This window comes from Microcaecilia unicolor, chromosome 2, assembly GCF_901765095.1.
Source record: "Microcaecilia unicolor chromosome 2, aMicUni1.1, whole genome shotgun sequence".
Lineage (NCBI taxonomy): Eukaryota > Metazoa > Chordata > Amphibia > Gymnophiona > Siphonopidae > Microcaecilia > Microcaecilia unicolor.
The window spans coordinates 352764977-352792639 of record NC_044032.1 but is presented as its reverse complement, the minus strand read 5'-3'; the positions used below and the strand labels follow the sequence as shown (position 1 = coordinate 352792639).

General features: G+C 43.7%; 1 protein-coding gene across 4 annotated transcripts in view; it reads right to left on the bottom strand.

The window, feature by feature from the left end:
- RNF170 (ring finger protein 170) overlaps positions 1-27663 on the bottom strand; it is a 122834-nt gene that overhangs the window by 22951 nt on the left and 72220 nt on the right. For all 4 annotated transcript variants that reach the window (XM_030194478.1, XM_030194477.1, XM_030194475.1 and 1 more), the window contains one exon: positions 12533-12606. In XM_030194478.1, the coding sequence (XP_030050338.1) occupies positions 12533-12606 (74 nt within the window). The remainder of the gene's footprint in view (positions 1-12532; positions 12607-27663) is intronic.

The following is a 27663-nucleotide window of genomic DNA, read 5'->3' as shown; positions in this document are numbered from 1 at the left end:
AGATGGACCATTGGTCTGACCCAGTATGGCTATTCTTATGTTCTTATCTATCTCTAGGTATTTCTAAACTGTAAACGTAAGCATTATTTTCATTTTAATCATGGATCTGTATATCCTTGTCTTCACATATAAATTGAAAGTTGATGTGCCAACACGTGTTTCGTCTGTGCTTTTTCAAAGCAATCCCTGAGAATGTAAGACATCCACTTAGTAAATCTGGGTGCAGCTCAAGAGTAATAAAAGTTAGTTATTTTTGAATTCTGTTCAGTTAATCTAACAGATCAGAAGAAGCTCCACTGGTAAAACACTGGTGGGAACATGGATATTCCATAAAGTATATGAAATAGAGAATTATTGATATAGTATCAAGTGGTTGGGTGGGTGGTAATTTAGAGCAGAGACTGAATTATAAAGAACAAAATTGGATATATAAATTGAATTCAGTGGAACTACAGGGGTTAAACAAAGAATGATGTTAGTCTGATTGGGAACCAGGATTGGTTGTTGGATCACATATGACCACTGTTTTTTTTTTTTTAAAGAGCTTTCAAAAATGTGCCACGCCCATTTTCATATAGCATAGCAGGACGACAAGTACGCATTAAAAGATTTAAGGTATGTGGACAATGTAGGGGTTACAATTTTGAAGAAATTTCTGATTGGATTTACTAAGTGGATGTCTTATATTCGCAGGGGTTGCCTTGAAACAACACAGGTGAAACATGTGTTGGCACATCAATCCCCGATTTATATGTGAAGCCAAGGGTATACAGATCCCTGATTAAAACTGAAAAGATAAGTATGGACTGAAAAATATATAAAAAGAGTTTGTTAAAAAAAGTTACAAAAGGCTACAAAACAAGATTCAAAAAGGTTTAAGAAATCCATTATGGACTGATGACAAAATAGGTGTGTCACCTACTTCCTGCACAACTGAGAGACTGTCTCTTAAGGAAGTCCACTTCTGATGGTCCTCTACAAATCAAATATTTAAAAATTGAATTGGAAGAAACTACAGACGAGGCTTAGTTATATTTATATATATTCATATCTGTAGTTACATAAACATATATTAAGTTGAGATTAGGACACTTATGGAACCATGCTAAAATACACCATATCTAACTTTCTACCTTATTCAACTCTCTGGTCAGACAGTCAAAGTAATTGATCAGATTCATCTAACAAGAACTATTCTCTAATACAAGGGAGGGCAACCTGTGGCCCGTCATTGAATTTTATGTGGCCCGAAAGACCATGGGAAATATACATAAACTTAATTAACCAGAGTTTTGGTGATTTTATATTTTGTATTTTGCAAACATTTTCAGAATAGCCACTTTAACAGTTTGTTTCCATCGTTTTTAGTTAAATTTGTATTTATCACAGACAGTCTCTAGAGCTCTGGCATTCTGATAACTGACATACATAATGTTGTGGCCCACCAGAGACAGTAATGATATTCATGCAGCCTTCAATGTATAAAGGTTGCCCACTCCTGCTCTAATAAAAATCATAATGCCTTAGATCCTGTAATTCATTGGACTCCCAGGAACTGCATTATGTTCTCTCAACATGTCTATTAACTTACTCTTCACCAAGTTCAGACTCACTGACATGGTTCTCAACCTCTTCTGCTATTGTGGAAAGGAACATCTACCAGCTTCCAGTCTTAATCATGACTCCAACTCTATCCAAGTGTTGAAAAGGACACAGTGGAGCCACCAGAAGTCCCTAAAATTCTTACATACCTTTCTTTGTATTCATCTCATCTGGTCCCTTCACTTTGTCTACTTTCATTTTAACTAGTTCCTCATAAACACAGTCTCCTGAAAATCATCTAAGATTTATCTCACTTCCATTCCTATTTGTGTTAGTACTCTGTAGTGCAATTCATCGCTCTTCATCTTTGAACACAGAACAGAAATAGCTGTTAAGAAATTTCAGTTTACCCCTTTCATCCTTCTACAAATTCTTTCCCTTTAACCTCGAGTCTTACCATGCTACTTTTGCACTTCTTCCTGTCACTAATGTATCTAAAAAGTTTGTCCCTCCATGTTAATGTATTGACTATTTTTCCTTCATTTGTATCTATGCCTCCCTGACTAAATTACTACCTTCTTTAAGCTTTTCCAGATATTGATCCTCGTCTTCCTCTTTCTATAATTCGGATAATTTATGAACACGATCCTCTTTTTCCTGGAGGTGGTTGCTCAGGAGTTCTCCTCAGAGACCACCTGGATCAGCCAGTCATCCAAATTAGAGTGAAATCAGATCCTTTCTCTGCAAAGAAATGCAACCACTACCTCCCTACCTTGGAAAAGGTCCTGGGCGCTGTCGCAAAGCCAAAGGGGAGGGCCTTGAATTGAAAATGTCTGCCTGTCACACACAGCTGCAAGAAGCATTTGTGTTCCTTCTCTAATAGCAATGTCAAAGTAAGCTTTGGAGAGATCCAAGGTGGTCAACAACTCTCCTGGTCTACAATAAAATCACCAAATGCAGTTTTTCCATGCGAAACCAAGGAACTCTGAGGGAGGTGTTAACTCCTTTGAATTTCAAAATGGGCTGGAAAGCTCGCCCCTTCTTCATGGCCAAAATCTAAATGGAGTTTTACCTGCAGCACTGCTCTTACATGGGCACCAGCTTGTCAGCTCCCAACTGGAGCAACCACTAAAAAATGAATCCTGGACCACCTTTTGTAGCACTGATTTGCAGAGCATCACCACAAAGGCATCAGAATAGGCACTAAGTCAGTGGTTCCCAAACCTTTTCAGGTCACAGCGCCCCTAGGTGCCACATTTCCTCTCAGGTCTCCCTGCCCCTGCCCCCAATAGCATTAAGTCCTACCTTTGCTGGCCGGGGTGCCTGAGCTCCGTCAGCTGAAGAACTCCACTAGCCTGAGGGCCCAGGCCCAATCTCCATGCTGCTTGCTCAACAAGCAAAATCAGTAACATGCTTCAGCCACCAACGCAAACATTCCCACACATACTCTTCCTTCTCTTCCCCCCTTTCCATCCAACCTCTGCTCTCCCTCTTTCCCCAACCCATTTCTAAGATCTCTCTTCTCTCTTTCCTTTCCATCGATGTCAGGCATCTCTCCTGTCTTCCCTTCCTTCTTGTCCAGCATTTCTCCCAGGGTTTCCCTTCACCTTTCCTCCTGTCCAGTATCTTGTAATTATTTCCTTAAATCCAAACAGATCAGGCCAGATTTTGCAGGTTATGTCCATCTACCAGCAGGTGGTGACAGAGAGAAGGGCAGAGCTCTGCCTTAAGACCCTTGTGCAGCAGCCTCTCCAGTATTTCGGTAACAAAGAAGTGGAGCATCATAAGACATGATATCATGGAAGTCTCCTGCCACTTTATCCAACCAGCAAGACGTAACAAATAAATTTCCTGCCTTTTTTTTTTTTTAATGTATCATCTGTAGACAAAGAACCCTAAGAGAAACTCTTCAAGAACAAATGTATATACAACAGTCAGGTGAAAAATACAGGGCAGGCTCAGGACTCATCTCTTGGGATTTAAGGAAAGAAAATTATCAGGTAAGAACAAATTTTTCCTTCCTTTGCAACCCAACCAATCAGTCCAGACTTGTAGAAAAACAGTCCTCAAGTTGGGAGGAAAATGGAGCTAGCTGACAAATTCAGACAGTAGTGCCTCGCAAAAACGTGAAAAGAGGAACAAGTTGCAGACCTGAAAATTTCCTCAATGGAAATGAGCTGCCTCCATCACTGAAGTAGTGAGAACCCTTGTGGAATGAACCTCAATTCCCATAGGAGGTTGCTCGCCTGTCAAAATATAAGCTGAAGAGAGAGGGGCGTGTCAAGATGGCGCCGTGAGCGGTGGTGTAGCAAGTGAGCTCCAGCTTCTTTTTGCCGAATACAAATGTAAATTCTAAAATATGCCTCATACAAAGCGCAAAGCGACGATTCGGGGGGGTTTCCCCTACCTACCGAGACGTCCACTCCGGCGAAACGAGGCTTAGAAACACTTCTTCCCCGCAATTTTCTCGCACAAGCGGGTTGGATTCCTTAGCGTGTGATCCCGGTGAAGCGGTTTCCACGCTGGAAGTTGAAACATCTCTTTCTCCTCCGCCGAGCTCCAAGATCCCTCCCAACCCAGCAACTGCAGCGAGTCGGGCGGGGTTTCCAGTGGAACCCGGAAGGGGTGAATCTGCTGAGCCCCGTAGGGAACCTGAATTTGCAGCGATAACATCAGTTGCGGATGAAACGGAGGTGAATCTGGGTAAGATCTGGCTGAAATTGCTTGAAATGGAGAAAACCTTATGGCAGTCATCTGAAGAGGTAAAAACTTTGAACTTGAACATGCAGGAAGTAAAGAGCTCTATTGCTATGGTTAAACAAGATGTTTCTTTGGAATTAGAGGCCTTGCAGAGAGAGACTAAACAAACAGACGAATTTAAGGTGGCTGTAATAAAAGAAAACTCAGAAATAAGAAGGAAAATTGAACAAATGGAAAACTTTAATAGGAGATTGAACCTTCGGGTGCTCAATTTTCCCAGACTATTAGGAGTTTCTCCACAGGACATGTTTACCAGATTTTTGAAAGAAAATCTTAATTTTCCTCAAGAAGTTATTCCCCCATTGAACAAAATTTATTATGTTCCAACTACTATGAAAAAAACAGAGGGAGAAAAATCCATTGATTTGCAAAATGTTACAGCCATATTGGAACAATCACTTGAAGATGTGTCAGAAAGGGGGACGCTGATAGTTTCTTTTGTTTTCCAACAAGACTTGAATTCAATAATGAGACTTTATTTTAGATCAGCTAACCATATGTTTGGGGGCCAAAAAATTTGGCTATATCCTGATGTGACTAAGACTACTCAAGAAAAGAGGAAAAAGTTTCTTTCTATGAGGTCTAAAATTTTGGATTTAGGAGGTTCTTTCCTTCTTGCATATGTGTAAATGTGTCATAAGGTTAAATCAGATAAAATATGTTTACTATACACCGGATCAGCTTAAGACCTTCCTAGAAGCTAGACAACATTAGAGACATAAATATGAGAAAACAACGCCATAGTTTCTTTATCATTGTTTGCATTAATAATCTTCACTTAATTCCTGCCCCCCTTCGTTCTCCTTAATAATTGAGGTCTAATGAAGCCAATGTTTAAATTACGTTATGAAAAGATAATTCTTCTGTAATAACTTATTGTTATGCCTGGCTGTATTTCACTTGAACAGTTTATGTCTGTATTAAGTCTATAAAACTAATAAAAATTATAAATGATAAGCTGAAGAGATGCATTGCTTCACCCAAGCAGCTACCATAGTTTTACAGGCCTGAATGTCCTTCCAGGAGTCAGCATAAACAGGAAGAAAAGGTGGTCCGAGCACCTGACATCATTGATCACCTTGAACTACCCAAGAAGAGTTCTGTGGACATCTAGGAATTGCAAAGAATTATAATTTGACAGGCAGCCTCCCTGGAAAAGCAGCATTCTGTATGCACCTCAAAAAACAATTCAGTCTGAACCTTTGAGGGACCTTAAAGCCAATCCTTTTTTAAAACAGTCCAAAAAAGATGAGGATCTGGGGCAGAAGAACCCTGGCATTGGCCATAAAAGTTGATTTCTTTCTGGCCTGAAAATGGTTGTAATCACATCTTCAGCGTAATAACATCTTCAGCATAACCTTTCTTCCTCAATCTTAACATTTAAATAGTAAAGCTGTAAGGCCAGAAGGGGGATGGATCCTACATCTGAATTGGCCCTTGAGACAGCAGATCCTGAATGGGGATGTCTATCTGAAGTTGAATAAGGTCCTCCTCATACCAAGGCCTTCTGGTCCAATCTGGAGCTATGAGAACTATCCGGCCTCATAGAGGCACTCTTCAATACCCGAATTATCAGCCACAGTGGAAAAACATATAGAAAACATCCAAGCACTCTGTGACACTTTCCTTCCAATGGCTGAAGAACCAGGGCACCTTTCCATTGCTTTTTGTAGCCATGAGGTCCAGAATTGGAAGACTCCATCTAGACAAAATTAATCAGAAAGCTTCCTGTGAAAGTGTTCAATTTCCTGGAACCAGGGAGTGTTGGCTGAGGTAATCCACCTGTATGCTGAGAGCTCCCTCTATGTGTGCTGCCAAATTCAGAGGAAGATGTCTCTCTGCCCATTGGCAAAGCAAACATACTTCTCATGCTCCCTTTGTCAACATAAGAAACCGCAGTCACTTTGTTGGACAGAATGCAGATTGGTTTTTGCCCTGAATCAGAGCGAGAAACACTTGCAGTGCTTTTCGGATGGCTCTGAGTTCTAGCCATCTGACCAGCCATGCATGCTCCCGGATATTCCAAAGGCACTGAGCTGTCTGACCCTGGTAATGAGCTCCCCACCCCTTGAGGTCGGCATCTGTTATTACTATCCAATCCAGAGAGGAAAGGGAGAGACCCTTTTGTACACTGGCAGGAAGAAGCCATCAATGTAAACTGCTCTTTGCTTGAGGAGTCCAGGGGTAGGTGGTGTAGTTGCCGGTTTTGGGTGACCAGCGATTGAGAGCTGAAGTGGTCTCATGTGAGATTTTGCCCAGGGTTCCAAGGATTTCCAAGGTTGCTGCCATGGAACCCAGAACCTGAGCACAGTCCCAAGCTTGAGGCATCAGGAGATCGAGAAGACTTTGTATCAGAGTCCAAAGCTTTTCTCACCATGGAGACGGAAGAAAGACTATCTCCATTTTTGGGTTGAGCAGAACCCCAAGGTACTCCAAGGTCTTCAAAGGAGTTAGATGACCCTTGTGTACATTGACCACCCACTGCGATGACTGAAGGTTTACACCCTTGGACATGTCCCAAATGCTCACCTGAAGGGAAGAGGCTCCGATGAGCCAATTCTCCAGATAAGGATAAACTTTATGATCTGACCACACAGAAAGGCAGCTACTACCACCATCACCTTGGAAAATGTTCTTGGTGCCATGGCAAGGCCAAATGCATCACCTGGAATTGGCAGCGCTTCCCCAAAATGAAGAACTGCAGAAAGTACTGGTGAGGAGGCCAAATCAGGATATGCAGATACACCTCTTTTAGATTCAGAGAGGTTAGGAACTCTCCCAGTTGAACTGACACTATCACCGATCTTACCATTTTCATTCTGAAATGTTGTGCCTTCAAGGCTCGATTTACGTATTTGAGATCCAGGACTGCCTCCTTTCTTTGGGACTACAAAGTATATTGAATATCATCCCTGACCTCAGTTGGCCTGAAGAACAGGTCATACAGCCCCCAAGAAAATGAGATCTCAGAGTAGAATGTACTGTCAACATTTTGGCCGGAGCCTTGACCAGGATTTCAAGAATAAATCTGCGAGCAGTAAAAATTCAAATTTGTAACCTTCTCTTATAATGTCCAGAATCCATTGATATGACATAAGTTTGGTACATTCCATGAAAAACTGGGACAGCCTTAAGAACATAAGCTTTGCCATAATGGGACACACCGAAGGTCGATCAAGCCCAGTATCCTATTTCCAACAGTGGCCAATCCAGGTCATAAGTTCCAGGTAAGATTCCAAAAGAGTAAAACAGATTTTATGCTGCTTATCCTAGAAATAAGAAGTGGATTTCGATTGCGATGCTCGAGGAATGGACTGGCAACCCATCATTGTGAAGACCTAGCAGAAGCTGCCTGCCTGGTATTCTGAGCAGAGGCTTGTCTGTCTCCACGAAAGACAGATTGTTTTTGTTGAAAACATCTTCTCTGAAAGGAATTGGATTTCCCCAGTCTGTATTGTTAGTGTCCCTAAAACAAGGGGGGGGGGGGGGGGGGGGGGAACTGGCTAGAGTGAAAGGAACCTCTGGATTTGTCCTCCAGTAAGTGTTGTACTTTGGAGTCACCAAGATATTTCACAATTTTTTTCCCAGCTCTCTCCCCGAAAGGGTAGTCTAGCTAATCTGGTTGTAGACACAGTTATCAGTTTCCCAATTTCAGAGCCACAGCCAGCACCTTGCAGACACTGCCAGCGCCATTTGCTTAGCAGAGGTCCTTAACAAATCATAGATGAAATCCACTAAACATACCATGCCTTCTAAGGAAGGCAAAAAATCTAAAAAGATTTCATCTTTTGCACCAAGCTGAGACAAGCATTTGCCTAGTCTGCAAACATAAGGAGGCTACTTCAAAGGAAAGCTTTAAGGATGATTCCAAGCTACGGTCTGTTGGGAGCCAGGTAGCTTCCCTGGTAGCCCTTACCTGGCTACCTTTAGAAATGAGGTGTTCGGGGATAAACACAACCAACAATATCAGGTATACTACAACACAGAAATTTTTATTGTATGGCAGAAAGAATACCATAGATACAATAAATGTAAGGTACTTACAGTACAGGAGAATAATCTGGCAAAGGCAATAAAATAGTATTGTTAGCTGAGGGGAAAGTCCTTTCTCAGATACTGGCTGCAAAGCACTGCTCAGGGACTGTGTCAGGTACTTTCCCAAAGTTGTCTTGTGCAGTTCATACTTATATACATAGGTTATCTTAGAATAGTGTAAACACATGCTTCTGTGCTTCCCACTGCAATTCTGTTCCCAGCATAGAAAGGATGTGTTTTTGCTACATCAGCAGGAAACTAATCAGGCTACAGAACCATAAGGCTGTCAGATGTACCTATCATGCCCTGGTACACATTGTCTGTATAGCAGATGGTGGTATCATGTGTGTCAGCTCATGGGAGCTGGGTGAGGCCAGCTGCAATTAGTTATATGTACTGACTTGCTTAGGCTATCAGATTGTGTACGTACAAGGTCATGAATAGTTCAGGGTCCTTGCACAATATTGCTAACTGTACAGGTATTATGGTAGAGGGCTATCAGGTCCTGTATATCTTTAAGAGCTCTATCACCCTCAATTGAAATGGTGGTGGTCTTTGTTACCGCAGTGATTAAAGCATACACCTTAGGGTGCTTTAAGCTGTACAAGTCCTGTGGCAAAAGTGAGTAAAGGTGAGCTATAGCTCTTGCCACTTTTAGACTGGCATCAGAGATGCCCCACTGAGCCGCAATCAGGTCCTAAATAGCAGCACAGATATGAAACATCTTAGGAGGTAACTGTTAGGCTACTCCTCCACTCAGAACTACCTAAGCATGCTGAACGGAGAGGGCAAGAGTATTAAAAAAAAAGGAAAATACACAACATTTTTATTTACATAAAATAAAAACATTAAAAAATATCACTTCTAAAAACTTATGTAAATTTTGTAAGTACTTAACTAAAAATACTAGGGTTGCACATTAATTGCGATCAGTGCTTTTTTTGTAGAAAAAAAGGTGCCGGTACTCATTATGGGCAGGGTCACCACATATGGCTCCACCCCTGATAGCCACACCCACATTAACCACACCCCCTATACCAGCCATGGCGCATATAAACAGACATCATTGAAAATATTATAGTACTATAGGAGAAAAAAATAACGTGATTTTTTTCATTATAAATAATCTCTGTAAGCTCTTACAGCTCCAGTATACCCAGTGCAAAATAAGACAGCCAATGTAAATTCTCAAATTGGACATAATTACAAACACTAAAATGAAAATAAAATGATTTTTTTCTACCTTTGTTGTCTGGTGACTGTTTTTCTTTCCATATTGGTCCCAGTCTGTGATTCTGCTTTCTTTTCTTTTCGCTTAACTCTTCTGTGCCATTTGTCATTTTTGTCTCCTTTTTCTTTGCTTTCTTCAATATTTTCAGGCTCTCTCTCTGTCCAGATTTAATTCATTCTTACTATCCATTCTTTAATGTCCTTCATCTACCTGTGGCTTTTCATCTTTTCCTCACCCTTGTTCTCCCCATGCCCCTTCCTCTTATTCTCCAGTCTTTCTCTATTCCTCTTTTCCATCCAGCAGCTCTGCTTTCTCTCCCCATTCTTCCAGTGTCTCCCCTATTTCTTTCTGCATTCTTCCATCCAGCATCTTCCCTCTCTCTCTCCCCATCCTTCCATCTGTTTTCCCCCTCTCTCTCCCCATCCTTCCCTCTGTTGTTTTCCCTTTCTCTCTCTCCCCAATCCTTCCCTGTTTTCCCTCTCTCTCTATCCCCATCCTTCCATCTGTTTTCCCCCTCTCTCCCCAATCCTTCCATCTGTTTTTCCCTCTCTCTCCCCATCCTTCCATCTGTTTTTCCCTCTCTCTCTCCCCAATCCTTCCCTGTTTTCCCTCTTTCTCTCTCTCCCCAATCCTTCCCTCTGTTGTTTTCCCTTTCTCTCTCTCCCCAATCCTTCCCTGTTTTCCCTCTCTCTCTATCCCCATCCTTCCATCTGTTTTCCCCCTCTCTCCCCAATCCTTCCATCTGTTTTTCCCTCTCTCTCCCCATCCTTCCATCTGTTTTTCCCCTCTCTCTCTCCCCAATCCTTCCCTGTTTTCCCTCTTTCCTCTCTCTCCCCAATCCTTCCTCTGTTGTTTTCCCTTTCTCTCTCTCCCCACTCCTTCCCTGTTTTCCCTCTCTCTCTATCCCCATCCTTCCATCTGTTTTCCCCCTCTCTCCCCAATCCTTCCATCTGTTTTTTCCCTCTCTCTCCCCATCCTTCCATCTGTTTTTCCCTCTCTCTCCTCCCCAATCCTTCCCTGTTTTCCCTCTTTCTCTCTCTCCCCCATCCTTCCCTCTGTTGTTTTCCCTTTCTCTCTCTCCCCAATCCTTCCCTGTTTTCCCTCTCTCTCTATCCCCATCCTTCCATCTGTTTTCCCCTCTCTCCCCAATCCTTCCATCTGTTTTTTCCCTCTCTCTCCCCATCCTTCCATCTGTTTTTTTCCCTCTCTCTCTCCCCAATCCTTCCCTGTTTTCCCTCTTTCTCTCTCTCCCCAATCCTTCCCTCTGTTGTTTTCCCTCTTTCTCTCTCTCTCCCCAATTCTTCCCTCTGTTGTTTTCCCTCTCTCCAATCCTTCCCTCTGTTGTTTTCCCTCTCTCCAATCCTTCCCTCTGTTGGATTCCCTCTCCCTGCCAAGTTTGGCGCGAACGGCGCGACGCACGCGGCACCAGCCCCTATTTCCGGTCGCTGCTGCTTCTCCTGTTGTTGAGCAGCAGCGGCCGCTACACAAAGAAAAAGAAGATTAAAAAAAAAATTGAAACCTGGCTGAAACGCTGCACCCCGGCACTGTAGACAGCCATTAGGCATTGGCTGTTGCCCCGCAGCCGCTCCTCCTCCTCTTGCCTCTACGTCACTGCCCCTGGAGGAAGACCCCGGAGGAGCGCAGTGACGTAGAGGCAAGAGGAGGAGCGGCTGCGGGGCAACAGCCAATGCCTAATGGCTGTCTACAGTGCCGGGGTGCAGCGTTTCAGCCAGGTTTGAAGTTTTTTTTAAAATCTTTTTCTTTGTGTAGCGGCCGCTGCTGCTGCTTCTCCTGTTGAGCAGCAGCGGCCGGAAATGGGGGCTGGCACTGCGTGCGGGACATGGACTCACGGGGCGGGGGGAGCAAAAAAAAAAAAAAGGTGCCGGTACGCCGTACCGTTGCGTACCGGCACAAAAAAAGCACTGATTGCGATTAACATCACAAGCAACATGTTAATTATTAATTGTGATTAATAATTAACTCATTGCTGCCTGCTTCTGCCTCCTTCCTGCTGCTGTGCACGTTCGGCATCTCTCCCAGTCCTCACCGCAACTCTCTCCCCCCGGACCCACAGTACCGTTTCCAAATGCAGGCAAGTCTTTACTGGGCCTTTCACTCTGACCTGGCCTACCCTTCTGATGTGGGGGGAAAGAACAGAGAGAACTGCGGGTCAGGGATGGGAAGGAGAGGCAAGATGCCGAACCATGGTGGGTGTGGGAGGGAGGGAATTAGGAGAACTGCAGGGCCAAGAGAGAAGGGAGAGATGCTGGGAAAGGGGGAACTAGGAAGAGAGAGAGAGAGAAAGAAAACTGGGGTAGAGAAAAAGGAAGAAAAAGATAGAGGTGTTGGACTTGGTGGGGGATAGAGAGGAGGAAGACAGAGTTGGACCTGGGGGTGGAAGAAAGGAAGATATTGGGCCTTTAATATGTGGCCTAGCCGGGGGGGGGGGGGGGGGGGGGGGAGACCTGGGACCCTCACTTTGAACTCAGGCCCCCTCCAAAGCTGCAGAATCTGTTCAATGGCTAGTGGAGTAGCTGAAGCCCTGCCAGCCAAACAATCTACTGCCAGTGTCACCCGCTTCCTCCTTGTACTGCCTCAAAAGCAAGGAAGTAAGCAGCTTGCCTTCAGACACTTGCATTTCCTAAATATGCTCAGGGAGTGCCAGCATCAGTGGCTGGAGTCACGTCGCTGACTTCCTTGCTCTTGAGGAAGTACAAGGAGGAAGGAGTCCACTTTGGTAGTGGATTTCTTCAACCGACGGGGCTTTGGCATCCCCACCAGGAAAGGTACGATACCAAATGTGGTTGAAGGGGGGAGGCAGAGGAAATGCGTGGGCCTCCCAGTGAACTGCTGGCTATGCCCCACCTTTAATTACGCCATTACAAATTTTAATTGAAATGCAGCCCTAAAAAAATAATTTAAAAAAGCACTCTGTGTAAATAAAAATGGTTAGAAAAATATTACCGTTTGTCTGCAGATTGGACAACTGATAGCACCAAGCCATGAGCCATACCTCCAGTATGCAATAATACAAGGACCTAGGGAAAGAGAAGCATCCATATTTATGAAATCACTAAACATTCAGCATTTAAATGCATTATCAAGTGAAAGATCTGGATTCAAATTTCAGGCCTGTTTTTTGCTCCCTGGACTAGTTGGGGCTATGGATACCAAAGAAGCCCTAGGAATGGAGGGAGAGGTGTTGGAAGTCAATACCTACTGGCCAGAGTTGGTGTGCACATTCTGTATTCCGAAAGGAGATGTAGTCTGTGGCGCATATTCAGTGACTTCCACTAGCGCAAAATCTTTCTTAGACTCTTCTCTTAAAAGAGAACTAAACCCCCTTCAATACTTAGTATCAATGTTCAACAAACTTGTAAAATCTCATATAACGAAGTGAATCTTTGCAAAGCGAAATTTATTTTATAGTGCTATCAAAACAGTCAATTCTCTGCTGTGCAAACTTATAATAGCGCCTAATTCTTAAACTCCCTCTGTCGCTAAAACTTTTACAAACTCTTCTTTTTTTATTATCATTGAATCCTCTCCAATGCCTAGATTCAAGTTTCTTCAACTGTCTCTAAGAAAGATTTGGCGCTAGTGGAAGTCACTGAATATGGCGCTATAATTGTGTGTACAATAGAGAAGTGATTAAGCTGCGAAGAAGTTATATAAAAAAAAGACTGTACAGTGCAAGAATTCTGTTCCCTGCATAGGAACTTTTGCCCATGAGCAATTCACTGCCATACTGGAAGGTTTGCAGTAGCCTATTATATGGTGAAGCATTAGCTCAGAGAAGAGCTTGTTATATTTGATCTTACCTTGGTATTTGGGGAAATGGTTCAGCAGTGTGGGCAACAACATTAAAAATTAGCATTAATATCAACAAGCTGAATGAAAATCCTCAAATGTTTAACCTGAATCAAAGTTTATAACAACAGAGGAATATTTTGGTTTGAAGGAACAATGGTTTTATATATATTATAGATGGATAGATGGGAATGAGGTTTGATTGAGATTGTGTGGTATGAATGAGGAGAGAGAGAGTGAGGAATGAGAGATATTGGTTTTAAACAAATGATAAGTACATAAGTACGTAAGCACCGCCACGTTGGGAAAAGACCAAAGGTTCATCAAGCCCAGCACTCTGTCTCCGACAGCGGCCAATCCAGGCACAAAGAACCTGGCAAAAACCCAAAATTTAATAATGATCAATGGACTTTTCCTTCAGGAATCTGTCCAGACCCCCCTTAAACCCAGCAAGGCCAGCCGCCGTCACTACCTTCTCTGGCAATGAGTTCCAGAGTCTAACTACGTGCTGAGTAAAGAAAATCTTTCTCCAATTTGTTTTGAACCTACCACATTCTAGTTTCATCTTATGTCCCCTGGTTCTATTATTTAGATATTTGATATTTTGCAATGTATTGTAATAAATAAATAAAGAACTGTGGAATAATCATTAAAAAAAGGATTGGTAGTTACTTGTAGTATATAAATATTGATGTTTGTAACTAGATAGAATATTGATTCTCATGGAATAGGAGATGCATATTCATTAGAGAGATCCTAAAAACCCATCCTGCTTACAGACCTTGATAATTATCACAGTTGGACACTCTTGGCCTATCCCATGGATGCCGGAATTCTTTTGTACATTATCTCCCCTTTTCCTGGTTTCTTCTGGAGTACACATCTCCAGCCTCCCTACATATAGCTTATAGTACAGGCCACATACCATTCTAATCACTCTCCTTCAAAATGCCTTTACATCGTCAATGCTCTTTTGTAGATGTGGTCTCTAGAACTAAATAGTATTCAAGGTGGGGGTCTCAGCAGAGATCTACTGAGAGGTAATGTTACTTCTCTATTTGTATTTCTACTAGTACTATATCTCTTTATGTATCATATATACTATTAGCATTCCCAACTGCTTTATCATCTTGAGACAATCAGAGATGACACTATTCATTAGCCTCCCATATATCTCTCCTGCTGAACCACCACTAGTTTTCAACCCCAAGAAAGTATTAGAGTCCTGGATTTCTGCACCACAAATGCAGGATCTTTTTAAAATAAAGTGTAATCATACCACAAATGCTAGATGCCTCACCTACTAACCATAGGTTGTGGCATAGTGGTGCTTCTCCTCATTCCTTCCGTTTCACTTTTCTTTCACCTTATACTCCCCTTCTGGCATATCTACTGTTTCAAATTTTCATGTCATCTGCAAATAGGTGTACTTACTCTTCTAACCCCCCCCCCCCCCTCAGGTCATGTAATTTGAAAAAGACACTGAAGGTGACTGGGCCTAGCATGAATCCTTGTGGCAACCCACCAGATGCTTTCAACTACCCTTGGACTCTCCCATTGACTATCACAAAGTTCTGTTAATCAACGTTACACCTGGTTTATGATTCTGCTTCCAAGTCACCAACAGGATAGCTCAGATCCCATGGTTTCCTGATACACAATTTTCTTTTTTTTTCTCATTTAATATTTTATTGAGCCACAATTTAACAAGATCTCAACAACAGATAACCAAACATCATAGAGAATACAATTTGAATAACTGTACAAGATACATTAACAGCATGTGACATACCCTTTATCTTACATCCCTCCTCCCCCATCATCATCTATGCAACAGCAGCATGGCAAGAAAACTGTTTGAACACAGAACTTGTCAAAGGGGGAAAGGAATGGGATTTGATATACCACCTTTCTGCGGGGGCTTCTTGTATCAAAATTCTTGAGTTTTACTAACTGATATTCTATGCTATCCAGCCTCCCACCTTATGTAACTGCTCCATCGTGTTTCAGTGTTCTAGTTTAAACATACACATCTCAATTTCATTAGAAATTTCTCTAGCAAGGGAGGTTCTGGTTGTTGCCAAGCTTTTTGTCACAACTAGTTTGGCTGCTAGGGCCCCTCCAAGGAGGTTTGATTGAGACCAGGAGATGGCATGACATCAAAAAGTTGAAGCCACTTAGGTTAATCTCTGTTTCCCAGCTGTCATTCCGCATACACTCAAAACAAAGTAAACAAACCTACGAGCTGTTGCATCCACCTTGTCGTTCTTTATTGTTGGTAGCATTATTTAATCTCTTATATTTTCAAACATGCTGGCTTGTGCAGTATACAGATGTACAGAGAGGAAGTATAACAGCGGAACAACTTTTCACAGGTAGAGTAGTAATTTGTTATACATCGTAATCAGTGTGTCATTTGGAGACAGTTAGCTATAGAGCCCCTTTTGCATCTGTTATATTCGTGCAGATATTTTTTCTCCTGGTAAAGGGCCACTAAAACAGACATGTTATGAAAATCAGGTACTCAACATTCAAAGTTTCTATTTACTTATTTGTGTCACGGAACACGGGATGGTGAGCCCTTGGGCTGCAGCAGACAAGTCCTCTGGGGAGGCGCACAGCAGAGGCAAACCAGGCACTGAATACAAACAGGATACCAAGCACCACCAGAAAAGGAAGATAGACCACTCAGGCGGGCCTCACGGCCGATCTGGAACCCACTCATACAGAGTCCAAGCGTACGGACCTCACGGCCGAACTGGAACCGAATCATACCAGAGGGAAGGGAAAAGAAACAGAACGGAATCTCTTGAGCAAGTACTACTCAAGCAGTGCACACACACTGCCCTAAACAGAACCACAAGAGGTCAAAAGACCCTACACACAGGCACGAAGAAACTGAAGGGGAAGAGACAACCCCACTTAGACTCACATGGTAGAAACCACAAGTAAAATATTTAAAAAAAAAAACACACAGGAAGGCAGCACAGGACTGGGCTTAGAACCCTAGCTATAAATGAATAGTCCTAACCAAGTCAAACAGACATCACACAGAGAGGTAGCACAGAGCTGGGCTAGTAGTCCCAGCTAAACAGAAGAACCACCCACTCAAGCACAAACAGAACCAAACAGAGAGGACACTCAGGGCTGTGCTAGATCCACAGCTATAAACGAATAATCCTAACCAAACATAAATCACACAGACAGATAGCTCAAGGCTGAGCTAGTAGTCACAGCAAACAGAAGAACCACCAACTCAAACAGAATCAGAGAGGATGCACAGGACTGTGCTAGTAGACACAGCTAAACGGAAGAACGGCCCACTCGTGCCACACAGAGAGACTGCTCGAGGCTGCGCTAGTACTCACAGCTAAATGAATAAGCAATCCACTCAAACACAACCATAAACCTCACAGAGAAAACTCAAACAGAAAGCACACAGGAAAAACTCAAGACAAGGCCACACAAAGGAACACTCACAGCTATGCCTCATAGCACTCAAGGATAAGGGAAGCCACTCATGAAGGAACACTCTAAGCTGTACCATACAGCACTCAGGGAAGAGGGAAGCCACTCAAAGGAATACTCAAGGGTGTGCCACCAGGGACTCAAGGAAAAAAGGGAAGCCACTCATAGGAATACACAAGGCTGTGCCACATGGCACTCAAAGATAAGGGAAGCCACTCATGAAAATACACAAGGCTGGCCACGCAGCACTCAAGGGAAAAGGGGATACAAATGCAATAAATAAATATAGAAAACACACTCTAGGCTGTACCATACAGCACTCAGGGAAAAGGGAAGCCACTCATAAAACTACACAAGGCTGGCCACACAGCACTCAAGGGTAAAGGGGAGCCAACTATAGGAATACACTCTAGGCTGTACCATACAGCACACAGGGAAAAGGGAAGCCACTCATAGGAATACACAAGGCTGGCCATGCAGCACACAAGTGTAAAGGGAAGCCGCTTATAGGAATACACAAGACTGTGCCACTGAGTCAAATAACAGACACTAGAGACAAAGGGAAAAGTAAGCAAACAGGGAAAGCTACCTTTACATATACAAATCAGATAAGGAGCTATGCTCACAAGAATCAGGAGATAGACCCAGCAAACAAAGAGTTAAAGCACGCTAAAGGGGAAGGCTGCTTCTAAAATACATCAGAAAGAAGCAGGGCTTACACTGCAGTCGAAGGTTTAAGGCAAACAAAGGGAAAAACAATGTTCTTACCAGAACTCAGCCAGGAAGGGAATGGGAAAGATAGGCAGAGACAGAGACAGAGCACACCTAGCTGCATGGAAACAAGGTAATCAAGGAAAGCAGCTAGGCTGTGGAAGCAAAGTAATCAAGGAAAGCAGCTGGGCTGGCAACAACCAGCTCTCTGAACAGTGAAAGGTAACAAGGGAAACCACACAAGGGAACAGAACAGGCTTAAGCTGGAGAGCCTAGATAACAAGAAAGGAATCTATTTAGGTTCAAACCAGAACCACACACAGAAAAACAGAACAGGGCTTTGCTTGGAAGCAAAGTTAACAGGCTAGTAATCCATACAGGTTTAAAGCAGAACAAACCACACAGAGAAACAGAAGAGGGCTTTGCTTGAGAGCAAACCTAACAGGGAAGTAGTAATCCATACAGATTCAAACCAAAACCACTCACACTGGGCTCAGGGCTTTGCCCAAAGACACAACATAACAAGAAGACCAGTTCTCTCAGAAACAAACAGTATAACAAGAAAAAGGAAAATAGACCTGTTGCAAAGGCAACACAGGAAAGCTCACTGGGTCCTTATAAAGGAGTAGGCTGAGGATGTCACAAGTAGGAAATGAAGCAGAAGCAGGGAGACCAATGCAAGGCTTGGCTTCAGGGACACCAAAGCGAGGCTTGGCTAACAGGAAGAACAACAACAGGAAAAAAGGCAGACTGAAGAGGTCACAGAGCTAGATACAGAGAAACAGTAGGTCTGGACATAAGGGCACGGCCACAACTGTGACAATTTGTGACACATCCCACATCAAACATGAATTAGGATGAAACCAGGGAGCATTTAAAAACTTTTTTTCCTATGCCTAGATCAAGAGAAAAAGATGGTTTGTGGGAACAAGCTCCTTTTGTTTTGTGGAATGTAGTAGTATATTATAAAAATGCACTGAATATTGTTCATTACTACTATTTATAAGAAAGATACTGAATAATGTATGTAGATGTGTCCTGGGAATAATGATGGCTAAGGGAAAGCAGCAGTAAAAGATTTAGAACTGAATGACGGGTACAAATCTGGTGGAAAGGAAATGAGTCAGCATGACTTCAGTAAAAGTTTTTACTGTAACATGTTGGGATGGTTCACGGGTTTATTTTCTTGTTCTGTATGAAGCTTAACCGACATGTGCTTTGAATAAAGATGATTAAAAAAAAAGTTTCGGATGTTGCTGCATTCTATTATTCTGTCTCACTGTATTTCCAGTTTTGGCACTGTATAAGTCATCACAAGGACAAAATATAAGAAAACCAATGGGCTGTATTAGGAACTTATAACCCATTTAGTTACGTTTAAAGAAATAAGAGATCTAAATGGAAAAAAAAGATTATTTTTGTTATTTTGACTTATGAAAACCACTTGTACCTGAAACAAGCTCAGAATAGAATAATCCATTTACAAAACAGATGAGGTGAAGATGTGATTCCATGTGCCCCAATGAAAGGAGAATTTAATTTTACTTCCAATCTTTATAACACTAGGTTTCCCAAGGTAGTTTACAACAACAGTTAAGATGAACCCCATCAGTAAACATTATATTCTCACTGAAATTTGGCCATGTATTACTGTATTGTATAGAACAGTGTAGAAAAATGAGCACAAAATACAGTTATATCAGTGCTGTTTCCACCAGCTACAATAATTTTTGAAGCTGTTTTAGTGATACTCAGTTTTTATTTCAAGATATTTATATAAATTAAAAAGCTGTCAAAAAAAATCTTTTGTCTATTCAACTGGAACAGCTTTTGACTTTTTAAACATGGACTACGCATAGGCAGTCCGTTATTTCTAATAATCTTTTACTATTGTTTTCAATAGTGTTTGATATTGTTTTGGGTGAACCAATGACTCACTACTGTTGGCAAGCTCCGCCTACTGCCGTCAACCCACATAATGGCCTACATAGCCTCATACCGTCTCCTGTTCTCAATCTAACCTCCTTGAGAGCCCCCATAGTTATTAGTTTTGCTTCCTGCTTGCTCACATTTGGTAGCTTGCCATTAAGTAAGGTGACTCCCTTATGTATTAGGACCTCTTTTTGTATCAACTCTAGATTTTAAATATTCCTTCCAAAAACCTTTGAATTTTGTTTTTAATTTTAGACTTTTCAAAGATATAATTCAATATACACATCTGAATAGGAAATCTAATTGGTAGAAAAATAACAAAACAAAAAAAGAAGCATAAAATTCCATACAATTAATTGAAGTTCGCTATAACAGGGGAATCAAGACAACAAACAATATAGAAAAATTAGAAGAAAATAAATCTTCAGAAGAAAGTGGAAAATTACTAAAGGAGAACAATTACATATTGACTTTGAATTCTATAATTATCACACCATAGATGGGGGAAGTTCCTGTCTGTCCATATTCCCATCAACACTCAAATTTCCCCTTCTAGAACATTCTAGATCATTCTAAGATACAGTACCAGCAAAAAAAACACGTAACTCTTTTCCATTATATTGCATGCTATTACCCCTTCTGGATTCTCTCAAATAAACTTTCCCACTGTTCATCATTCATTAGAGTTTCTAGGAACTCCTGCCAGTTCAGTAAATGCCTGGGTTTCATCCTAATCTTTACGAGTCAACAATGTCTATAATTTGGAAATTCCCCTTTAGTGGAGCTCATGGAAAATAGCTTCGTTTGGTTTCAAGCAGATTCTGCCTGTTAAGTGTTATTAGGTAATTCTTCTCTTGTTGATACTGAAAAAGATCTTTCTGCTCCAGCTGGTATGTTCTCTAAGCTCTTCAAACCCCAAGTATGATCATCCCCTAAGAACTGATCTAGTCATTGGAGCCCCCGCTTTTTCCATCCAATATATGTAGCATCTATTTGACCTGGAAGAAAGTCAGTGTTATATCTTAACAGGATGTATCTGGTATATCTTTTATCGCCCAAAAGATCAAGTTTACACTTTTACCAAACTTTCACAGTTAAGTGCAACAATGTTCCTTAGACACAAAAACTAGATGCCTTACCTATCAACCATAAGTTTAACTATAGTAGGGCTTCTCCTAATTTCTTTTGTTTGATCGTTATCCATGGATTCCCCCCCCCCCCCCCCAATTTCTTTCAATTCTAAAGCAGCTCTAAGTTGCGCTTTGTAGTATTTTTTTAAATATGGGACAGCTAACTCTCCCATATTTTTGGCTTTGTAAGGAATTCATCATATAATTGTCACATGTTGTCCAAAAACAGTTAAAATCCTTCTCTGGAACTTTTTAAAGAATACATTGAGGGTTTCTATTAGCAAGGTGGCAAATAAATTCATAAAACTTAGTAGATCCATTATTTTATCTCTTACAACCCTCTTTAGCCATGAAACTATAACCATTGATCGACCTCTAAATTTTTTTTTTTTCAAGCAGTACAGAGAAGCTGGTCTAGACTTGCCATGAAGCTCAACCCTAAGAACAGTATCTGTATGGCTGACCATGGAAAGGGAAACAGCGTCTTAATGCACCTTCAAGATTTCTGATTACTGCCTTAACCACCACTTCCCTTCATTAAGCCCCTCAAAGAGCTTCCTGGGTTTGTCACCGCAAAAGGATGTCATCGGCAAAAACTATGTTATGCTGTCCCTCTCTCACTGTCAGCCCCTCTCTACCTTTGTGTTACTACATAACCTCTAGGCCAGCAGCCCCATTGCCAAGATGAACAATATTGAAAACACTGGGCATCTCTGCCTTGTTCCTGACAGGGATTCAAAGGTCGCTGTACCTGCAAGTAAACTAAGAGGTCTCAATATTGGGCCTTCACCCATCAAGAAATTCCTCTCAATCCCTAATATATTTTTAAAGACTTGAAACAAAGGGCTAATGGACAAAAACAAATACCTTTTCTGCATCCACCACTAGTCGTGGCATTGAGGTCTTTTGTCTTTTGGGCTTTTCAGATTAGATTGAGGACTCTCTTAATATTATCAGAGGCCTGGTGATCTGGTACAAATCCCAACTAGTCCGCATGGACCAGTTTACGAATAAGTGGAAACAGTCTTAAAAGTTTGATGAAGATTTTAAAATTTACCCCAAGCAGAGAAAATGGCCTATAAGAACCACACATTTTTAACACCTTTACCCACTTTTGGAATAACTGTAACCCCTGTGGTTTGCATGGAATATGGCATATTTGCCTATTCTAAAAATAAGTTATAAACCTTGCAACAGGTCCATTAGCTGGTTTCTGAACATTTTATAAAATGTATTTGTGCACCTCTCCAGACCTCACCCTTCCCTTGGGGTAAGAATTTAAAAAGTTTGGAATATCTCATAGTAGGACGTGAGTTTAAGAGTTTTTTTTCTTTATCTCAGCCATAGTCAGGGAAGAAAGTAAAGGGTGGAGGGTTGGAAATGGAGGCACTTTGAGGAAGAGGGAATTCAATGTAGCAGAGAGACTGCAAGGGCTAGAGGCAAGACAGTATGTCAAATGGATATAGTACTCTTGTTTTGTAAGTGCAAAAGCAGACTGACAGAGATCAGAAAGAATTGAAATATATGAAGTCAATATGGGAGCAGGCACTCAGCACAGTGAACACAGGAAGATAGGTAGCGGATTCTGGAGGTCAGCCAAGGCTGGGGTTTGGGTATGCCTTATAGAATGGGGAAATGGGAGAAGCGAGAGTGTTCAGGGCTGATAAGAAAATAGTATTATAGGAAAAGACAACTTCACCGACAGACCTGGATAACATCAAAATGTGTTGGTGGTGACTGGACCAGACTGAGAGGGAGGGTAAGTATGAAAGTTATCAGATGATGATCAGAGAGGAGAAGAACTAAGGTGAAGAAACTTGTGTGTGAGCAGTTGGAATAGAAAAGATTGAGGCAGTGATCATGCTGGAGATTAAATGAGAAAATTAAAGCAAGAAACTTACACGTCTAAGAGTCAGAGGGGGTCATTAGCATGAATGTTATCCTCAAGAAGGAAGGGGAGACTGGTTCGAGAAAAGAGGAAAACTAGGAGTCAAAAGCCAGTGAAAAAAAGGAAGAGAGAAACTTATCAGGGGGTTGATAATGACCGCTGTTCGGAAAGACAGTGAAGTGAATAGGTGGATGGAGTGGACTTCAAAAGGAAGAAAAGCAGCAAGACTGAGGTGGAAGAAGTTGAAACTTACAGAAGCAAAGGGAGAGTAGCAGCCTGACATCATCACCATGGAAAACCTAACGACGAATATCAGAGAAAAGGTATCCTCCATGATAGAGGGCAGCAACTGAAGCAGTATTTTGGGGAAAGCCAAGTCTCAGTTTAAAGTAAGAAGATGGAGAGTATGACAGATAAAGAGGTTGTGAATGTAGGTGAGCTTATTGGAGGCAGAGCGGACATTTTACAGGGGCACATGAGAGGGGAAGGAAGAAGAGAAATAGAAATAAGATTTCTGGGATAAGCAGTATAAAATGTTTTGTACTTTTTTGGGATCTTGCCAGGTATTTGTGACCTGGATTGACCACTGTTGGAAACAGGATGCTGGGCATGATGGACCTTTGGTCTGTCCCAGTATGGCAATACTTGTGTACTTATTAGAGAGGTTGTAGTTTGATCTGCAGTGGTAGGGAGATCTGAAAGCCCAGGATTGAGATTGCTATCCCCAGCAGAGAGGAGAAGGAGAAGGAGGAGGAGGAGGAGAAAGACTACAGAGAACAGTAAGAGGCATGACAACAGTGATGAAGATGAGATGTGCTCAGGTTGGATAGAGATGGTTGAATTAAAGGAAGAAAGTGATGAAGCTTGAGAACTGAGAAGGTAGAAGACAAAAAAATGGTGAGAAAGTAGAAAGTGTGCAGTGTGGTCTTGAGGTATGTAGTGGTTTGAAATGAAAAATAAGAACGGGAAGAGTCAGCATACTTGGAATAAATTGCATCCAAAGCTAAGCTCACGTTATATCAGATAGTGTTGTCAGGAATTACAACAGTGTGGAACCCACACACGACTGAGTATATAACAGACCAGACACTTAGTAGATACAACTAGTATAACAGGAGAGGATATAAGAAAAGTGATGAAAAGGTTGAAAAGGTTATCAAGATCTGCTTTGTTACACAAACAAAGTTCTTGATGAGGCTTTTTGACTCCCCACGGCACGTTTTTCTGGCTAAGCTTTCCCCATGGTGGGGGGGGACCATCCCAACAGCCACAATTAAATGATTCCACTCCCTTGGTACAGTGATCAAGAAGGTTCTACACCTACTCTCTTCCAATGAGAAGGACTGTAAATCAAGAACTACAAACATGTTTTTTTCAGAATGCAAAGAATGTACAGGCTAATAAACCTGCAAGGACGGCTTCATATAATAAGAGGAGAATGATACAATGCCTGACGTACCAACAGCAGCATTTTAAATTTAACTCTGAAGATGACAGGTAACCAATACAACTTAATAAGGGATGGAGTAATGTGGTCAAATTAAGGAACAGAAAGACAACATGCCGCAGAATTCTGTAACATCTGTAAAGGAGTACAGGCCTCGGACAAACCTAAGTACATCATATTATAGTAATCTAACCCGGTCAATACCATGACCTGAACTACTGTCCAAAAATCATCCTGAGAAAAAGCAGACTTCAATTTCCTCAGCAAACGCAGCTTAAAAAAAAAAAAAAAGGATTGTCTCATTACGGCCTGTACCCAGGGCTTAAATGTCAACAATGAGTCAATAACCCCCAGATTCAGCACTTGGTGAAAAACCGCCACCACCTCACCCAAAAGTGTAATCTGCAATGTCACCACTAACTTAGCATTATGGCTCAACAATAATAACTCCGTCTTTGCAATGTTTAAAGTGAGTTTATTATTGCTCATCCAATTTGAAACGGATTCTTTATAATTTGCACTCGAAGTTGACACAACTGCAGACAGGGCTAATTAAATAAAGACTGTTGCTTCTGTGGGAGATGTGTGAATGTAGATCTCTAAGAGACTAGGGGCCAGATGCACTAAACTTAATGAGCCAGCAACGTGGTTTTTAAACTGGTTCTAGCCAGTTTAGCACGCAAGTAGTAAACCGGGACATGTACAAAACGGTTCTTCGAGCCATTTTCCTGTCACGGTAGCAGCTAACGAAAATGGAATGCAAATGAGCTAATTACTATTATAATGTGAATGCGATGCACTACCGTTTCCGACCCCATGCACAACAGCAGTCAGGGCCATGCCGATGCGGTAAGCGGGGTAAGCGCCGCAGGGGGGCGCCCACCTCTGGAGGGCGCCGCCGCGGTGCTTACTCTCGCCCCGCGCCGCCGAGGCCTTTAAATCTTTTACCTGGTCGCAGCAGCGTCAGTGAAAGCGCTGCCGACGTCTCCCTTCCCTTGCACTCATTGGTTCCCTCAGTGTCCCGCCTTCTAGAAGAAGGCGGACACTGAGGGAACCAAGAGCGCGAAGGGAGATGTCGGCAGCGCTCCGCTTTCACTGACGCTGCTGCGACCGGAAGTAAAAGATTTAAAGGCCCCAGGGTGCGGAGGAAAGAGCAGAGGCATAGGCGCCCCGTATAAGAGGCTTGGGGAGGCTTACCATGACCTTTAAAACCGGCTCCGGTCCCCACCTGGCAGTGTTGACGGCGTCCCCTGTGCCTTTGAGCAGCTTACCGGCACACGCAGCACTTCTCTTGTTTCTCCTCTTCGTTGCCGTCGCGTCGTCCCACCCCCCCACCCCCCCTTCACGCGATTTGCGAACCGCGCTGCCGCTTAGCACTGCTTAAAAAAAAAATTTACACGTCAGCAGGAACAGGCTGCTTCAGCCAATCCCAGGAGCCTTCCTTCAGCCCTTGGGCGGAACACGCTGAAGGAAGGCCCCTGGGATTGGCTGAAGCAGCCTGTTCCTGCTGATGTGTAATTTTTTTTTTTAAGCAGTGCTAAGCGGTTCGCGAATCGCGTGAAGGGAGAGGACAATTTGCTGGAAATGGAGGGGAAGGGAGAGAGAGGAGGATTGCTGGTTATGGATGGAGGAGGGAAGGGCAGAGAGGGACAAGGATGGACATGGGGGCCCACGGAGAGGACAATTTGCTGGAAATGGAGGGGAGGGGAGAGAGGAGGATTGCTGGCTATGGATGGAGGAGGGAAGGGCAGAGGGGGACAAGGATGGACATGGGGGCCCACGGAGAGGACAATTTGCTGGAAATGGAGGGGAGGGGAGAGAGGAGGATTGCTGGCTATGGATGGAGGAGGGAAGGGCAGAGGGGGACAAGGATGGACATGGGGGCCCAAGGGGAGGACAATTTGCTGGAAATGGAGGGGAGGGGAGAGAGGAGGATTGCTGGCTATGGATGGAGGAGGGAAGGGCAGAGGGGGACAAGGATGGACATGGGGGCCCACGGAGAGGACAATTTGCTGGAAATGGAGGGGAGGGGAGAGAGGAGGATTGCTGGCTATGGATGGAGGAGGGAAGGGCAGAGGGGGACAAGGATGGACATGGGGGCCCAGGGAGAGGACAATTTGCTGGAAATGGAGGGGAGGGGAGAGAGGAGGATTGCTGGCTATGGATGGAGGAGGGAAGGGCAGAGAGGGACAAGGATGGACATGGGGGCCCACGGAGAGGACAATTTGCTGGAAATGGAGGGGAGGGGAGAGAGGAGGATTGCTGGCTATGGATGGAGGAGGGAAGGGCAGAGGGGGACAAGGATGGACATGGGGGCCCAGGGAGAGGACAATTTGCTGGAAATGGAGGGGAGGGGAGAGAGGAGGATTGCTGGCTATGGATGGAGGAGGGAAGGGCAGAGAGGGACAAGGATGGACATGGGGGCCCACGGAGAGGACAATTTGCTGGAAATGGAGGGGAGGGGAGAGAGGAGGATTGCTGGCTATGGATGGAGGAGGGAAGGGCAGAGGGGGACAAGGATGGACATGGGGGCCCACGGAGAGGACAATTTGCTGGAAATGGAGGGGAGGGAGAGAGGAGGATTGCTGGCTATGGATGGAGGAGGGAAGGGCAGAGGGGGACAAGGATGGACATGGGGGCCCAGGGAGAGGACAATTTGCTGGAAATGGAGGGGAGGGGAGAGAGGAGGATTGCTGGCTATGGATGGAGGAGGGAAGGGCAGAGAGGGACAAGGATGGACATGGGGGCCCAAGGAGAGGACAAATTGCTGAAAATGGAGGGGAGGGGAGGAGGATTGCTGGCTATGGATGGAGGAGGGAAGGGCAGAGAGGGACAAGGATGGACATGGGGGCCCAGGGAGAGGACAATTGCTGGAAATGGAGGGGAGGGGAGAGAGGAGGATTGCTGGCTATGGATGGAGGAGGGAAGGGCAGAGGGGGACAAGGATGGACATGGGGGCCCAGGGAGAGGACAATTTGCTGGAAATGGAGGGGAGGGGAGAGAGGAGGATTGCTGGCTATGGATGGAGGAGGGAAGGGCAGAGAGGGACAAGGATGGACATGGGGGCCCACGGAGAGGACAATTTGCTGGAAATGGAGGGGAGGGGAGAGAGGAGGATTGCTGGCTATGGATGGAGGAGGGAAGGGCAGAGGGGGACAAGGATGGACATGGGGGCCCAGGGAGAGGACAATTTGCTGGAAATGGAGGGGAGGGGAGAGAGGAGGAGTGCTGGCTATGGATGGAGGAGGGAAGGGCAGAGAGGGACAAGGATGGACATGGGGGCCCACGGAGAGGACAATTTGCTGGAAATGGAGGGGAGGGGAGAGAGGAGGATTGCTGGCTATGGATGGAGGAGGGAAGGGCAGAGGGGGACAAGGATGGACATGGGGGCCCACGGAGAGGACAATTTGCTGGAAATGGAGGGGAGGGGAGAGAGGAGGATTGCTGGCTATGGATGGAGGAGGGAAGGGCAGAGGGGGACAAGGATGGACATGGGGGCCCAGGGAGAGGACAATTTGCTGGAAATGGAGGGGAGGGGAGAGAGGAGGATTGCTGGCTATGGATGGAGGAGGGAAGGGCAGAGAGGGACAAGGATGGACATGGGGGCCCACGGAGAGGACAATTTGCGGGAAATGGAGGGGAGGGGAGAGAGGAGGATTGCTGGCTATGGATGGAGGAGGGAAGGGCAGAGGGGACAAGGATGGACATG